This window comes from Cyrtonyx montezumae, unplaced genomic scaffold (assembly GCF_038088225.1).
Source record: "Cyrtonyx montezumae isolate F1298 unplaced genomic scaffold, pur_monq_1.0 scaffold_7, whole genome shotgun sequence".
Classification (NCBI taxonomy): Eukaryota; Metazoa; Chordata; class Aves; order Galliformes; family Odontophoridae; genus Cyrtonyx; species Cyrtonyx montezumae.
Genome location: NW_027072078.1, coordinates 3,364,772 through 3,382,684, shown reverse-complemented (window position 1 = coordinate 3,382,684; position 17,913 = coordinate 3,364,772). Strand labels below are relative to the sequence as shown.

The following is a 17,913-nucleotide window of genomic DNA, read 5'->3' as shown; positions in this document are numbered from 1 at the left end:
CTGTTGGCTGCTTGTGCACCATCGTACCTTTTTTGACTGCTACTAGCTTTTGTATTACAGCAAGGCATGAGGTTAACAACTCTCACCAGGTTTCTGATGTGCTTCATGCTGTAAATGTGGGAGGTAATGATTTTTCCTCTTAAAAAATACGTTGATGCATATAAAATGGTGGTAGAGTTAAGTGACTTGGGACGTGTCCCACAGGGTGCATCTTAGAAATGCATATTTCCCCACTCTGTCTCATCCTGAGGCAGCTGAGGCTGTTCATCATGCATCTTCTGGAGCTCCATGGCAGGCAGTTTCCAACTGCAGCTCCTCGAGCCACTCTTCATGTACACAGAACAGACTCCAGCAGCGCTGCATCACCAGGCCACGGGAGGTAGGTGATGGGAGATGGGGTCTGTGTAGGGAGCTCCCTAAAAATCCCTTAAAACACTTCCAATCTAGCAACATCTGTTTTCATAATAACGGGCTGCTCTGTGAATGCTACTGATCTGATACTTTGCTTCTGTGAGCTGTGAATGCAGTGCCATTACCTGATGCTCTGCAAGCAAAAGTTCTCAAACTGACAGAGTAAGCTGCTCCTTCACTCACTATTTCACCTAAAATATTCATAAAGGGCCATGAAACAACTGCTGACCTTCTTCAGAACAAAGCTTGGATGAGAATACTGCTGGGAGGGGTTTATTGCAGTCTAAATTAGATAAAGCGGTCTGCTACAGTTCATGTATTACTGATATATGGTAATCTTCAGGAAATTAAATTAACTTGTACCTGATGATTAATTCCACTGTTAATCATTATTAATATTCACTAGGAATAAAAGAAGTATTTAGAAAAGAAAGAAAAAAGCGTTTAAAAAACTTCATGGAAATGATATAGACCTGTTAATTTCTGATCAGTGCATATAATGCTGAGGTTACAAGTAATTATTTTGTGATGGCTTTTAAATGCCTTTTGAGATTGGGATTATGTTGCGTGTACCCATTTTAGAGGGCATCTCCCATAATATAGAAATGGTCCCTAGGAGGGCAGGGAAGGCAAGGGTGGAACTGTGAAGGCGAAGTCCAGTGGAGCCTGTAGCAGAACCAGTCTCACAATTCAAACTAATTGAATCCTTGTATAAATTTTTAATTACTTGAACATGCACACACACAAAAGTAGCAGCCTAATTTCGTAGACTTGGAAGAAGCTCTCACCAGTTTCATGAATCATTCTACATGCTTCTTGATTATAGAAAACAATGTGTAGGTCACACCAAAAGTGATGCCACCTATTTATTCCCGTGGAAACTGCAACTGATACAAGGAGCACAGTAGCACTATATGGTAGAGCAAATTCTCAGCTACAAAATGTATTTTTCAATGTAGTCAACACCATTAGCTGTGCAGTTTTGCCAGCAATGAGCAAGAGCCTGCATGCTGCACTCACAATAATCTGCACCAGCAGAGGTGATCTGCTGTCACCACTGCTGAAACACCACACCCATCCCCTCACCATGCTCACATCCACATCTTCTCCTTAGATCCCATTGTACCCTCCTTTTAAATGTGAGAAGATCAGTTGAGCCCTAATAGTCCAGCTTGCTGGACTATAACTGGAACAGTACTTGCAAAAGGAATGAAAGAGCCAAAGGCTCATACAAGAATTCATAGTGATTCCACTTTAAACCTTTTGAAAATGGCCCATGGCCAGAAGCAAACGAGTTCATTTAACATATGGTTTATCCTTAGCTTCATCTCTGAATGGCATACAGCATCAAATTGTCCTTAAGTTTGATTACCTTCACAGTTTATTTGTTCCTATTGAGAAATCGTTATCCCACATCTTCAGCTCTCTTGATTTAGAAAAGGTACGTAATGGAAATGATGGCAAGTGAAGAAGTGAAATGTAATAGCTGAGTCATTAACAAAATCCTTTTGGTATGCTTTTGGTGTAGGAGCTGCGTAGGTATCAGTAATAATTAAAGCACTGGATAAAATAAGCTTGTGGGCAGAGTATTCTGAGGCTAGGAAAGTGCCTGACATCATACATTGTGCATTGCCACCAGAATCCTGGATGCTAGCACGTGTTACAAGTTACCATCAGCACCCTGTACTTGGTTCTTTTTGCAGATGCGGTCTGCTCTGCTTTGTGCATGTTGGGCACAATATCCTACTGAGTTGCACTGATGCAGTGTGTTTATACCAGGCATCTGGGAGGAAATGGATAGAAAGTCTGCACAGGTTTGACAGTAAGAGCTGGTTGATCTTGTTTCTGGGATAGACTGCAAGTCCTTTGGGGCAGGACCATCCTCTGTAGCTTGTTCACACAGCATCGAGTGGGATGCCGCTCCCACACATTTGCCCAGCTTTGTTCACATGGATCTGTGAGGATCCTGCAGGGTGATCCTTTCTGGTATGGCCACTCGTGGCCTCCTGAAAAGAACTTAAGTAATGGTTTTGGACCTTTGCTGTATCTGGTCCCTGGTGCCTACCAGCGACTAGTCATCTAACAGGGATGGAAGAAAATAAATGTGGTAGTGAGTCAGATGACAAGATAAAAAGAGGATAGGGTGTGAACAGAGAAGAATCCACAGTGATGTTTTTCTACTGAAAATGTGCTTTACTGAGCTCCAGATCAAACTTTGTCATGACTCAGTGTAGCTGTTGTATTCATTTTTTGTTTTGTTTCATTTCCTTCATGGCTTGCTTGACCTCATCATTTGCATGGGCTGAACTTAAACTTCTGCTAGCGATGACATGAAAGCTATAGATAAGTATAGTTGAACAGACGATTAAACAAATAGCTCCTCCATCATGCTCAGCAGCACCACGCCTGCTGAGATGTGATGTAGATAGAGTAACCGTGCTTTTTTCCGAAGCAGTGACTGCTGAGAGCTTATGCACTGCCAGCCAAGTTCTGGCAAATGACTGCTTTGTTTCTGTGTATTGCTCCATGTTGTTCCCTGTAACAAGACAGAATGGAGTTCTGACATCTTAGATCCCCTACAAATGGGCCTGAAGATTTCATTAAACTTATACCATGATAGTGTTTTGCAGGCTGTTTGATTCTGCTTGAGAAGACAGTGGACATTTTCAGATCTTAATTCCTCTTTGCTAGATGGCTCGACACGTTTTCTTGCATGCATTATTTATATCAAAGAGATAAAAATTAACTGAATATGATAAAGCCATGGAAGTGGCACCTGACCAGCATTTTACCCGATTCTCAGTTCTATATCGTTGCAATTCTCCTGCTATAAACAGTATCTGTTAATCTATTCTCAAACCATTGCACAAATTGGAAAAAACGTGGACTTTAATAACTCTAAACACACACCAGCTGAGCTGCTGTTGGGGATTTGTTATTTGGAGTCTTTTATACTGGAGGTTTGAGTAAGAAGTAAATCCTGTGTCTCTGTGAGAATTATAATCACGAGCCGTATCTTGGAGGACGCTAATATCAAAATCCAAAATGACCTCTGTTCTCTCATTTACTTAAGGTTTCCAATGAATAATTCTCTTCAGTAGTGCTTGTCTTCAGGTCAGTGTAGTGACTGAGAGGCTGTGGTAACCAAATGTAGTAACTTACTTTTACATAAATACGTCGGTTTCAGTGCCTGGTGTCTGGAAGCATCCAGCTCTGTGTCATGTGCTTTCTTCTTTGCCAGAGTACCAAATTAATGCCTTGATTTTGTGTCCAACCTGGACAGGGTGACATGATTGCTTCCTGTGATACCAGCGGCGTGCTGAAGCTGTGGGACGTTCGGCAGGCAGTTCCCATCCTGTCCATGGATACTGGTCCCCATTCTGCCAACCAAGTTGCCTTCGATCACTCTGGTAGGATGCCTTCACAACTTTATTTTTACCTCACGCATTTTGTTTTGAAATGTCTCTGAAGTTCTGAAGCCAGGTAGCACATGCGAAGCAGCATAGTCACGTTCATTTGAAAGACGAGACACCCTTTAATACCAGTGGGTGATAGATGCACTCATTTTCTATGGGCTAGATTGGCAATTTGGACTAATGGTCTGTTTGTATAAAAGAAAAATGTACAATAAAAAGAAGTGCAATTACAGAAATAAGTCAAATACAGAAGTGACCACTGGGAGTAGAAAACTTAGTGAGATCACTGCTGTTCCAGTGCTGTTCTCCAGTACTGTTTGTTCTTTTGCTAATTCTATGGTTGCATTTCATAACCAACTTTACTAAGTCCTCTTATAATTGCTTCAGAACTTCATTGTGTTGACAGGGTTGCTTACTGTGCATAAAGTAACCAGGTATTTTTCATCATCAGCCATGCGTTACTGTGTCAGCAGTATTGCAAATGAAGGTGCATTTTCATTTGAAGAGGGGCTATTGGAAAACTGTTGTTTTTTTGCTGTTATGAAAAGTATATTAATTCTCAATTCCAAAGCATGGACAGGCATTTATATTGCAACACTAAATTTGCTCTTTGAGCGCTCAGAAAGTCGTTGTTACTCAAAGGAGGGATGATATGGTAACGTATAAATATGGCTTATTGAAAGCTGAATGGATAAATATTGCTTATTTTAAAATACGTATGAGTTTGCACTGTATGTTAAATGCTTGCAAGGTGATGTTTCAATAGCGTATGAGAGAGAATTAAGGAATCATTCTGAGAAAGACAAATAACACGTTTTGCCATAATGACCCACATTCTATGGAATACATAATATCGATATCTGAGTCACTTGGCAGAAGGCTTTGCCATCAAACTCTGTGGTATTTATGTAGCTTTTCACAGATCTCTCTACTGTACCGTTAAATAAGGTATTTTCATTTACAAGGGATAAAATACATTGACACCGTCCATTTCGACAGCTTCCTAAAGACAAATTAAACCCCTGCTCTATGTACGTGTGTAATTTGGAACAAGAGCACCATTTTTTCCTGAGGAGGATTTGAAGAAGATTTCATATCTGGAACATAATGTTGGGTCATTTGCAAAGGAATCACATAGCTGAAAAATGCAGCAGCAGTACTTCTAGCCAGATGGGAGCTTTCCAGTAGAAAGGTTATTGGCTTCAGGTAATCTAAGTGGGCAAAAATCCCTATCATCTGGATAAAATCCAAAATTTTCTTTGCAGGAGTAATCACAAAAAAGAGATATCAAATTGAGACGGATGATCAGAATGAGACATAATGTAAAAGGACATGAATACACCTAGCTAAAGATATGAAAATATCTGGCTAAGAGAGACCAATACGACTCCTGTGTTTTGAGCTGCCCTTTCTGCTCAGAATGTAGAAGTTGTCATGATGTTTTCATGCCCAACCAGGCACATAGGGTGAGGGGTGCTGGTGCTGCCCGCATGCACACCAGCAGCTATCCCCACAGCAGACCTTGTTGGCAGATACCTGTTTGTTATGGAGCAGCTTTCAGTTTGCTTGGCGAGTGCTGTGGCTGGCAGGAATGCATTCTCAGCGCTTGATACGTGGACTTGGTCAGACTCTTCAGTCAGGCACCTGAGTGGGCTTAGCAAGAAGTAACAGCTATGCTGAAATTGGCCAAACAGCCAGAATACACCACAAGTCCACCTGGATGATGATGGGAGAATATATCCCATGTTTAACTAGCAGCCTGATGGGCACTGGCAGGACTGTCTCATTTGAGACCACTGTGGAGATGCTTGGGTGGATGGTTCTGACCCTATCAAAGTGTGCCTTAATTGCTGGCTGTATGCCTCCGTCTCTCCTGCTGATATACTGCCTAGTATAAAATACTTGACTGCATTAATAGTCATACGCAGGAAACAAATTGTTCAGCTTCCTGCAGGTGGATTTAATTACTAGATTAGAGAGCCATGGTTGAACAGATTTTTATTTTTATTTTTCCTGCCCAGTAATTATTTAAATTATGGCTAATAATGATAGAAGAGCTTTATGAAATGTTTGGCTTTATCAGCAAATGATATTGAGGTCAGAGATAGTAAGGCCCCAAAGTATGGGAGATTTTATTTGTTTTTCCTCTGCATTGTTTTTTAAGTAATTATAATTGCAAATGTAATGTAGATGGAAACATGGTTCCTGTTATTTTAAAGTGGAAATGCCTTTCCTCTGTGTTAGATTCACTGCATGGGATTTGCTTAACAAAGAAATTGCACCAAGAACGAGTATGAAAAGTTACTGGGATTCATCCAGTGGCCTTACTGCAGACGGGTCTTGCTAACTCATGGTCTGAATGCTGTTCGTAGCACAGATGTTTGACCGTGAAGCTATTTTCTTTATCAGAACCAAACTTAAATAAGTTAATGAAGAAAAAGTGGGTATAAGTGACTCTGCTTCAGATTGCCTTCTCTGTTCCTCTTGCTTTAGCTTTCTTTTCAGTCAGTTTATAGATGGACTCTTCCATAAGTACTTGCGCATGGTGAGAAAATTATTACATGGTCAGTTAATTGCTGCTGTGATTTGTGGCTTTCCTTCTTTCCTTCAGTCTCACTGAAGCTAGCTCATAGTCTTGGAACAAGAGGTGCTATCGGAGCTGGCCAAAATCAACACCAATTACAGTAAGGCCAAGAGAAAGCAAACAGTGTTTGGAAAATCACAGTGCTGTTTTGAGATCTGCAGACTGCCGTGATCAGGATCACTGATCAGGCTGATCAGGATCACTGAGGTTTTGAAGTTCCCTTGGGCTAAGTTAGGTGAAATGAAACCAAATGATCAGCTGAATGTTTAGCTGTATCCCACTACAGTACATAGCACGAGATGTGGAGTATATCTATATACCCGTGCCTTGTTAGCGATAAGCTGTGATGACATGCCTTGCGTTGCATTCAAAAATAACTTGAAAAAGGAGATAGAGGGAGAGGAGAGATTAGATAGGCAGGGAAAGAAAATCCAGATCACCACCATTGGCTCAAGTGTAGTCTCTAGTTGGTTAATGGTACGTGTTATGTGCACACCAGGCCACCAAGTTGTAGTCCTTTTTATTCATTGCAAAAAGGGAATGTTTCATGCATACCTGTAGTTTGCATGAATAGCATCATAGAATCTTTGAGTTGGAAGGGATCCTTAAAAGATGACTTAGTCCAGCTCCCCTGCAGTGAACAGGGACATTTACAGCTCCATCAGGTGCTCGGAGCCCCGTCCAGCCTGACCTTGGATGTCTTCAGGGATGGGGCATCCACCACCTTTCTGGGTAACCTGTGCCAGTGCCTCACCGACCTCCTTGTAAAAGACTTCTTCCTTACATCTGACCTATATCTTACCTCTTTTAGTTTGAAACAGTTTCTCCTGCTAAAGATAACATCCCCTTCTTTCTTATAGCTGCTCTTTAGATACTGAAAGGCCACATTCAGGTCTCCCTGGAGACCTCTCTTCTCCATGCTGAACAGCCCCTGCTCTCTCAGCCTGTCCTTGCAGGAGAGGTGTTCCATCCCTTGGATCATTTTTGTGGGCCTCCTCTGCACACACTCAAAGAAATCCATGTCTGTCTTGTACTGAGGACTCCACATCTGGATGCAGTGCTCCAGGTGAGGTCTCACAGCAGACAGCAGAGGAGCAAGACTGTCACCCTTGCCCTGCTGGCCGTGCTGCTTTCGATGAAGCCATTTCTGCTCATATTGGGTCTTCAGTAAAATGAGACAGAAGTTCAGAAGCAACAATTGCATTTTTTAATTGCATGTGCCTGAGTATACGTTCTATTTCTTAAAAGAAGCTTAAATAATATTTATTATATGGCAGTCTCATTTACCTAAAGATTTGATCTTGTAGTGAAATTCCCACTCTTGAGTGAGGTTCTCTCTGATTTCTTCCGTTTCAGTAGAGATATTTGCTGCAAAACCAAGCAAGTATTGAGGTTTCAAGTGCTGGTTCTTTCTTCTTTTTCTTTCTCCGTTCCCTTCACATTTCTAGTCAGTAATGTTTCAGTGGTGCTGAAGCAGATACAGCTTAATCTTGAAATGCCAAGGAGTTTTTCAACACTGAAAGAAACTGTCCCTTGTTGGGAAGCAGCACGGTAAGTTTTGCCATTTGCTGCTGCATGCACAGCAAGCTGGGCCCACACCTCCCCTCCCCAGTCTCTGGAGGGGGCTGCATGTACCTGTGGTGATCCAGATGTTAAGAAAACTGGAACAGGGCAATTGCAGTTTCTGAAGCTTTATTTTCATATCTGTCACCCTCTTGCTTACCGTTAAAGTCACGCTTCATGGGAGAATACTCTAGTGCAGAATTCACCACAGTAATCATTTTAGCAACAATCCGCTTTTGTCCATATAGCACGATTATGTGCTGAAATTAATGTGTATTTTCCCTGTGACCCCCATTTCTCACTGAAAACCTTTTTTCATTACAATGCTTTATTGCTTTGTATTCTTTAATCTCTAGGGCAGATTACTTGATAGCAGCAATTGATTGCTTAGGGTGCTCTCTCCCTTGTGGCTCAATGCCTAAGTCCTTCCTTCTCCTGAGTGTTCATACATGCTGTTGTGGTCTAAACAGTCTCAACTCGGGGAATTTTAATTTAGTTATTGACGACTAACACAAACTTCTAATGACTGATCTGGGAATTGAGAAAAGAGAAAATACGAAGAATTAACCAAGCACTGAAGTAACTGCTTGTTCTGTTCTCAGGTTAGGCCATCTCACATCCCTCTTCCCACGTTCCTAGCCTAATCGCACCTTGTTTTAGCAAGTGTCCCAACCCTCCTGGGCACTGCTGCAGGCATGGTCCTTCGGGCCCCATGTGTACACTCATAACGCACCCGTGCACGTGCTGATGAGGCACTCATGAAGTTAGTTGGGTGCATATGTGTGAATTAATTGGGTGTCAGTGCTTGGGCACACATGCATGTAGTGGTGAGGCATTTGTGCAGAAGAGGACTGGGCACTCATGCAGGATTCCATTGGGTACTCATGCATGAGCTGATGGGAAGAATGCAAGTTTATGCTGCTATGCAGAGAGCTCAGTATGAACTGAAATGGGTCTAGGAATAATTTTTTGAACTCCTCCTGGCACTGAAGTTTTCAAGCAAAGCTCAGACAGCTCCTGATTGGAGTTACTTATCGCTCCACCTACCAGGGCAGCAGGGTGATGAGGCCCTGTTTCACACCACATCTTTGCAATTTCTTTGAAACATTTGCTCTTTACTTCGAAAACTGAGACTAGTTCCTCCTCCTTTTACTTCTTTTCTCTCCCTTCCTTCATTGCAAGCAATGGAGGATCTCTATTTATTTTTGTTCTTTTTCCCTTGCTTTCTCTAAGTACACCAAACTTGCATTCCCCTTTAGAAAACTTTCTATACAAAAGGAAGCATCATTTGACAATCAGACACGGAGAACAGGATAAGGAAAATGAAAGACTTTAAAAGAAATCTGTGATGCATATTTTCATCAGTATTTGAATGTGCGTGACTACTGTGGACTTGATCTACGAGAAATAAACATTCAGGTCCACCGTTTGTTGTCCAAGCTGGTTTTAAAAAACTAAAGTATTTTCAAAAGCTGCGGCTCAGAGAGAAATGGTAGTGGGCAGGTTTGCCTCAGCCATGCTGAGAGAGGCCCTTAGTGTTGTGTCTGTGAGCTATTGCCACAGGCAGACAGGGTTGCCACAGCCATGTGCTGGTAGGCAGTGCAGCAGTGTGGACATTCTGTCCGTGGGTAGCCTGCCCAGTTGGCATGAGGGATCTGTGGGATCCATCAGTGGCCTCCCTGGAGAAATTTCTGCCTAGGCTTGGTGGTCACATCGGCTCAGCCACCCACCTCGGTCAGCCCTCTTCCTTTGCGGGGTGCTTAGGGCATCTGTTGTCCACCTGTTAGTATTCCCACAGCTGCTAGGAAGGGATGCACCATAAGGTTGTGTTTGTTATTCGCTGATAATCCCTCATCTCAACTTTCTCTTTTCTCCCTCCAGTGCTGCTGTGTGTCATTTCTGGTTTCCAGCATTTCTTTTCCTGGCCATAAAATTCTGTTCTTTGAAGGCAGTGGTAGCGTGGAACTCATGTAAATACAATTGACTGACGGTTCGTTTTGTCTCCTCATTTCATGGGGGTGTGGAACTATCACTGCTCTGATTTCTGACTGCTGCAGCTTTACAAAAAGGGAAAAGTTGGCAATTAATTTTTGCCTTTTGTTGATCAGAAGAAGGGCTGTGCCACACAATATTTCTGTTGTGTCGCAACCATTTTTCAGTATGAGCAAACTCCACAATATTTGAACGCTAGAAAGAGAAGGGTTTCTTAAAATACGTGACTTTATTGCCAGTACACACATAATTTAAGATGTATGAAATATTTGTCCTTTGGAAAGAGAAGGGAGGTGGCTTGGAAACCCTGTTTTGCATTTTCTCTCTAGTTGCAGGGTAGTGTTTTGTCTTTGCCTGTGTTTTCTTTACTGAGCTAATGAGGGTGGAGACTGTGTAGGGCTGTAGGCAATTGCTTTGAGCTTTGAGCACTTTGAAGAGATTAGCCCCATTGATATTCCCTTCATCTTTGTTAGAGAGGAATGCATCCTTCCCTCGAGTGTGAGAAGATGGACAGCTATTTAATAGAGCCAGCCTTTTTCAAGTAGCTACTGTAGTACTGAATATTCCCAACTCGCTTGCATGCATAGACCCAGCAGAAAAACAGTGTTCTGAAAGCCAGGACTGTATCTCATTAGAGCAATATATTGACCTCTTTGGGATTTTTTTGAGGACCCCAGGTTGAACAGATTATTATTTGACTGGTGAAATGTTATTCTTCATGAAGGAGCGACAGTTTCAGCTGTTCAGGCAGTCAGCCAAAACATGGTGATGAGCAAATTGTTTGTTCCAGTAGTAAATGAAGGGAACGTCCACATGATTTTTGCTATCCTTCTATTAAACTAACAGAAGCTGAAAGTAATTGGAGGTTTATGTATCCCAAGTGGGACATAGCTGATGAAAATTTTGATTCTCCAGCAGCTACCCACAAACTGAATTAAAAGGGTTTTCAACAGGTTGTTTTTTTATAATCCCACTTAAACTAGACACAAGTTTTAAAATATGAATGCATTCAACATCTCATTTCTAGCATTTACTGCTTTTATGACTTTATTAGGCCTGTGTATTCTCTTTTATATTTATTGTTTATATTACTTCCAGCTCACAGAGTGCTACAATTAGCAAATTCCCACTTCAAACGTATTTACAGTGATTGAATGAGAACTTGTTTCTTTCACTCAAATCACACAGCTCCGTTATCAAGCCTGGCTTAGATACAAGAACTTCATCTCCTGATTAGCTTATTCCTGTAGACATTCAGGGTAAGGGCTCCTGAAGGTCATCACAGCCTGACAGCTATGCAGGTCTTGTGTTTTGAGTGAAGCATCTCTATTATATCTAAAGAAGTGAGTCGATATTGAATTCCTCATTCATATGTGTAATGAAAAGAAAGGGTTTTTGAAATAAGATATTATATTGATCTAGTATTTGTGTGGGCTTTGTGTATGTTAAACAAACGAGCTCGAACAGCGATGGCATTCTCTGCCAAGGACTGGGTGGATCAGGTAATACATATGGGAACAGTCATTTGCACCTTCATCGCTGCTCATCGATAACCAAGTGTCATGAGTTAGCTGGTGGCTTTGTGGATTGATCCAGAATTATGCACTGAGTTGTACACATGCTTATAAAAAGGTGCAGTTGCACATTTTGATTTAAGGGAAACAGGTACTTAGGCAGAAGGAGACGGGGGGGTCCGTTCAGATTAGATACCAGAGAAAAATATTATAAGTAATTCAAGTAGTTTGGTCAATTTATCCACCACTCGTGTGCTTTCTAGAAGCAAATCTTACATTTTCTTCTTGAGAAATTTTAAAGGTAAATGTCAGGTGCTTTCATGTAAAATGATCTTTAAGCAGTCTATAACAAGAGGGAAGCAAGATTTAGCTTTCCACTTCTTTTTGGTAAAAGCTGCTAGTCTAGGCTGAATTTGAATAGCATATAGTTACTTAGAAACTAAATTTTTATTGAGCTTGCTGTTTTTTTCAGTATACCTTTTAGAAGATAACTGAACTCCAAAGTAGAGTTATTCACCCTTGATTTAGTTAACAGGTAACTCACTGTGGATACCTGTATAGTAATTACCAGGAAATTCTCTGATTCTGTGGAATAGCTCTTCCACTCGGTAGATGAAATGCATTCACAAACTGGTTCTTTTCATAGCTTTGAAAAGTGGCATCTCTTCTCAAGCAAAAGATGATCTTTAAATTATGTATGCTGTCTGTAGCCTTTTTTTTGTTGTTGTTTTCATGTTATTGACAAATTGTCAGAGGAGCTAAAATGCCTCATCATCAATTGCAAGTGATCCATGAGGTTATGCAAAATAAATTGATAAACAATATAACTCCATCTAGATGTCCTGGGAGTACTTGCTGATTTTTATGAACCAATCTGATAGTCTTTACATGCCCAGGTTGAAAAGGAGGAGTCAGATGATGTGCAGTGTATGGGCAGTTATGCCATCGCCACTAACGGCCATTAACTGCCAGCCTGTTTTTTTGGAGGCCTGTAAGCTAACAGAACAAACCTGCTGCCTCGAAACATTTGTCCCTCTGCTTCTTTCCTCCACTCTCAACAAGGCACAGATCGATATATTAAAAGCCACCAAATGGGGATCTAGCAGAGTGACTTTCTAATCTTATGGATCCCCTCAAACCAGCGAGCCAAGTGTGTTGGAAGTTCTTCAGGAGCAAGCATGGATTTGCTCTAGTCTACACACGCTGGCTATCAGGTGGACTTTTCAAGTGCTTCTGAGGACTTGGGACAAGGGACAAGAGTTGTAGTTTTGTCCCACAGACAAAAGTGGGTTGGATTTCCTTCTGTGTGGAACCTTGTGTTTTAAATGACCTAACTGTTGTATTTGTCCATGAAGGAAAAAGGACTTGGGAATCTGCAGTTCCTCTTCATTGAATGAATTTAAGGCTTGGGATAAAATTTCATTTAAATTATGCCTATGCAAAACTATTCCTTGAAGAAGAGGGCAATGTTTGGATTAGATAGCTGACCAAGGAGAGAGAGAGTGCAGAGTTTGCACGTTCAGTTTTTCAAGACGGGTATTCATTCTGAAGCCTTCAAACTGCTCACAAACATTGCCTGGCCATTTCTAGGGCAGAAAGAAATTTTTGTGCAACAAAATGAAGCATTTAATTCTCATTCTTCTTCTGTGGCAAAATGCTGTGTATGGTGGTGACTGGTAAAATAAGGACAAGAAGAAACTCTGTGACCTGACCCCAAAAGCCTGCCCTGGACGTTGGAGCTGTTTGGTTTGGTTTTCCTCTTGGTTTAGCTTTCTCTGTCTTCTCTCAGCTTGTGATGAAAGCATGTCTTGTGTAGAGCTGTTTCTCCCTGAGCATCACAGGCTTTTGGGGAGTAGGGGAAAATCTAGGGGAAATAAGGGCCGTGCCCAGAGGGTAGTGGTTAATGGAGTTAAGTCCAGCTGGCGTCCTGTAACGAGTGGTGTCCCCCAAGGGTCAGTTTTGGGGCCCATCTTGTTTAATATCTTTATTGATGACCTAGATGAGGGAATTGAGTGTACCCTCAGTAAGTTTGCAGATGACACAAAGCTGGGAGGATGTGTCAAACTGCCTGAGGGTAGGGAGGCCCTTCAGAGGGATTTGGATAGGCTGAACAGCTGGGCTGAGCAAAATGGGATGAGGTTCAATAAGACCAAGTGCCGGGTCCTGCACTTTGGCCACAATAACCCCATGCAATGCTATAGGCTTGGGGCAGAATGGCTTGAAGAATGTAGAGAGGAAAAGGACCTGGGGGTGTTGGTTGATGCTCGGCTCAACATGAGCCGGCAGTGTGCACAGGTGGCTAAGAAGGCCAACAGCATCCTGGCCTGTATTAGAAATAGTGTAGCCAGCAGGAGCAGGGAGGTGATCATCCCCCTGTACTCAGCTCTGGTGCGGCCGCACCTCGAGTACTGTGTTCAGTTTTGGGCCCCTCACTACAAGAAGGACATTGAGGCCCTGGAGCGTGTTCAGAGAAGGGCAACAAAACTGGTGAGGGGCCTGGAGCACAAGTCTTATGAGGAGCGGCTGAGGGAGCTGGGATTGTTTAGTCTGGAGAAGAGGAGGCTCAGAGGAGACCTTATAGCACTCTACCACTTCCTGAAGGGGGGTTGTGGTGAGGAGGGGGTAGGCCTCTTCTCCCTGATAAGTAATGACAGGACGAGAGGGAATGGCCACAAGTTGCGCCAGGGAAGATTTAGATTAGACCTCAGGAAGCATTTCTTTTCTGAAAGAGTGGTCAGGCACTGGAATGGCCTGCCTAGGGAGGTGGTTGAGGCACCATCCCTAGCGCTGTTCAAGAAGCGTTTAGATGAGGTGCTTAAGGACTTAATTTAGTAGTTGGGTAGAGATAGTGATAGGAGGATGGTTGGACTAGATGATCTTATAGGTCCTTTCCAACCTTATGAACTTATGAACTTATGAACTTATCTACTCATGTGTTGTTTTTCCTCTCTGAAGTTGATTGAAAGAAAGGAGACAGCTGATTGAATTCCTTGATTCCTCCCACAGTATTGCAAGGGAATGTATGCTTCCCTGCCTTCACTTCTAAATCTCTTGATTACGCATTTGGATTCTTATACTGAGGGAATGATTGGATGATTGTAGCATGTTTAACATCGTCATGCTGCCACTTCTTCCCCTGCTTTTTTTTAGAGCTGAAGAGCCCTTGTCTCTTTAATCTCCTGCCTACAGAAGCCACTCTTCGTCTTTCTTCATCCTTATTGCTCTTTTGTAAATCTCAGGTCAGGTGCATTCTTGTAGAAGCAAAGAAGTGGGACAGGGCCTGTATGATCTATTCAAGGTGTGCTGAAGTCTTGGTTTTAAATAGAAGCTTAATGAGGTTTCCTGGTTTTGTTCTCTGTTTTTATTTATTCCCCATAAATCCTGACATTATCTTAAGCTCGTGTCTTCAAAGAAGTTTCCACAGTGATGAGATCTTCGTCCTGAGTGTCAAAGGGTAGCACACAGTCTGTTACAGACTTGGTGTGATTAAGGGTATGTTTGTTCATTACAGGCATTTTGAGTTTCCCAGAATCAGGTTACATCTTCTGTTCTCTCACTTAATGCTATAGTGTCTTGAGATGTTTCAGGAAGTCACTGCAATGAGCTGTTGTCTTGAAAAGCGTGAGTAATGTTCCACTATCGGTGAACTTCAATATTATGCCAAGTAACAGAAGTCCCAGAGTAGATGTCATGTTCTTCTGGTAGTCCTTTCCTGTTTTGTCCTGGCCATGTCCTCTTGTAAGGCATCTATACCTTCTTTTTTTTCCTTTTCTTTTTTTTTTTTTTGCCCCCTTCCATAGTGCCTTTGATACAGCGATTCTCAAAAGCTTTGGGGGAATTAAGTCTCTTCTGTCAGTCAGGTCACCCTTCCTCCTGTGCTTCCCAGCTCCACCAAAGGACTTAAGCAAATTTCTGGGCTGTGGTTTCCGGCTATAAAAGCTCTGCTAACTCTTCACTGTGTTGTGATGTTTCTCCATGCATCAACTAAATCTCTTCCTCACTGTACAAGTGAGTTTATTAGAGCTGTAAAGAAATCTGCCTCCCCAGCTGACAGTGTCCAAGCTCCTTTTGGAGGCTGCTGTGATGTTTGCTGCCATGCATTCCTCTGGCACACATGCTGTAGGGTCCCTACTTCAGTAACTGCTTCAGTTAGTTCTGTATTTAAGGTTTTATAGAACTCCTGTTTGAAACCTCAGTGATTTTATTTGAAGATTTATGACTTCTGTTCCATATTCACAACAAGAACAGAAAAGCCTGAGCAGGTATAGCTCAGCAGCCATCGCTTTGCGTAGTCCTGCTTCCTGGCATGGCTGAAGCTGGTTGGATTTGGTTGAAATGATGCACAAGTGGCTTTGTAGTCTGTGGAGGAGAGAGATGTAAGGTTTGGGAACATGGAGCACCTCTCTTTGGTGACTTTATCTTTGGCTGGACGGATGATTATTCATAGTAAAGCAGTGTGCAAGTGATTCCTTCAACCAAAGGCATCTGTCTATAAAACACAGAGTGCTTTGGCTTCTTGCTGGATGTGCACCTGTCGTCGAATGCTGAGGTCAGAAGTTAACACTCTCCTTGCAGTACAAGTGTAGTTGAATTTGAGAATTGCAATGTGCACCCTGTAACAAAACTACTTAAAGCATAGTCTGTCAAATTCACTTCCTTCCCTGCCAGAACTGCAGTAGCATTTCATACTGGTCTTTTAGCCAGGGTAATCCCTTTCTGCATTCCTAACTGGAAGCACAGCTGTCTACTTAAAACACTCTTACTATTCAGTTATGTGTATTTGGCTGAAGAGGTCTTTCCTTGTAGGAATATATCTAGCCCTCTGTTTTATGTCCAGCATTTGCTTTCTTTTCCCTTTTTTAAATTGTATATTCTTTTTCCTTTGATTCCATGTATCAGAGCCTGAATGACATTTGGAATCTCTCTGAGAGTATGTGCATCAGGCATTTTTAGTAGGGACTGTAATTAATGATTAATATTTTAGCTGTGTTTGCAAGCTGAGTTCCAGCACTGGCAAAACACAGAGTTGCCCAGGGTCAAGGGCTGACAGAGCAGCAGAACTGTGAGCTTCATTGAGGCAGATAAACTCTCTGAATCACACCACAGGGACAGCAAATCCATGCCAGCACTGGCCTCTCACAGGCTGTGGCCAGCAGGGCTCTTCCACGTCCTCCCAGAGCAGCCTGTGCCAGCACTGAGGGAGCTGCCTGGCTCTTGGAGCACAGCCTTCCTCTCACAGCTTCTGCAGCTGATGTTACCGGGATCTACCTTGTGATGTTGGTATTATGATTGATCTAATATTCTTGTAATGTTTAATTATGAATTAATTATAACACCTCCGTTATCGATTTTTTTTTTCTTAATGTGTTTGCATAAATTAAAAGACAACAGTAGTGCTTGATAGGACTGCAGGAATGTAACACAAAACCAGGGGAAACAAACTTGAGTATAGCGAATGCTGCTTTTCTGTTGTCAGTGCAAAACACGGGGAAAGGAGACAGGAATGGAAATCTATGAGAACCAATCACACACAGCCATTATTAAACATTTCCTTAGTCAGAGCTCCCCGGGAATGCTCTCCTAGGGTGTCACCCAAACCTTAGCTGGTCACTAGACATGAAGGTTGGAGAGAAGACTGACTGTGTTTGCTGGAAGCACTAGACATCCCCCAGGCATCGGGGGCCTCGTGCAGCAGGTCCTCTGCAGACAGCTGGGGCTCAGAGGACCATCCCTCAGCGCTGGTCCTTTCCAGGTAGAACAGTGCAGCTCAGACCTCGACAAAGAATTTCTCTGTAAGCTCTGGCTGGCTGTTGCTGTAGCCCAGGCTCTGGCAGGCTCTCTGCTGCCTGTCCAGGATATTTGTCAGTGAGACCTGGTGGGGACTCAGCTACGAGAGCAACATCTGGGTTGCTTTGTTAGGGATTCATTAGGTTGGACATCTCAGCTCTGTGATGTTACTATCGAAGACCTTCACTGGAAGCTATTTTCTCCTAGCTAAAATTTCCCCTATCTGCATGCTGCTGGCTTGGAGGCCCTTGGGGTTGCTTGTTTCAAACTTTTATGCTATCCAGGGACTCTGCTATGTGATTTATAATAAATCTTTTTCGTTCATTGTTCATTTATTTTCAGTTACTGTTTTCCTTTTACTGCTATTAAAGCTTTTCTGTTCTTAGGTTTGATGTTCATGTCTGTGATTTGTCCTGATGTTCTGTGCAATTATAAGTTTTAGTGGTGTGGAGGTGAACATTTAAATGATTCAGTGGAATGGATCCAAAGTGATATAAACAGAGTTGCTCAACAGATGAGAGCCCAATCATATCCATTAACATAGAGCTGACATTCACCTTATGTACGAGTGTATGCAGATTACAGTCCTTTGGCTCTGATTTGCTCTTCACTTCAGTATTTACCATCAGTTTGGGCTTTAGAGGGT

At 42.4% G+C, this 17,913-nt stretch overlaps 1 protein-coding gene across 1 annotated transcript in view; it reads left to right on the top strand.

Moving 5' to 3' along the window:
• Positions 1–17,913, top strand: part of SPAG16 (sperm associated antigen 16) — a 337,389-nt gene that overhangs the window by 242,481 nt on the left and 76,995 nt on the right. Inside the window, 1 exon segment of the mRNA XM_065750928.1 lies at positions 3,695–3,821. Within this exon segment, the coding sequence (XP_065607000.1) occupies positions 3,695–3,821 (127 nt within the window).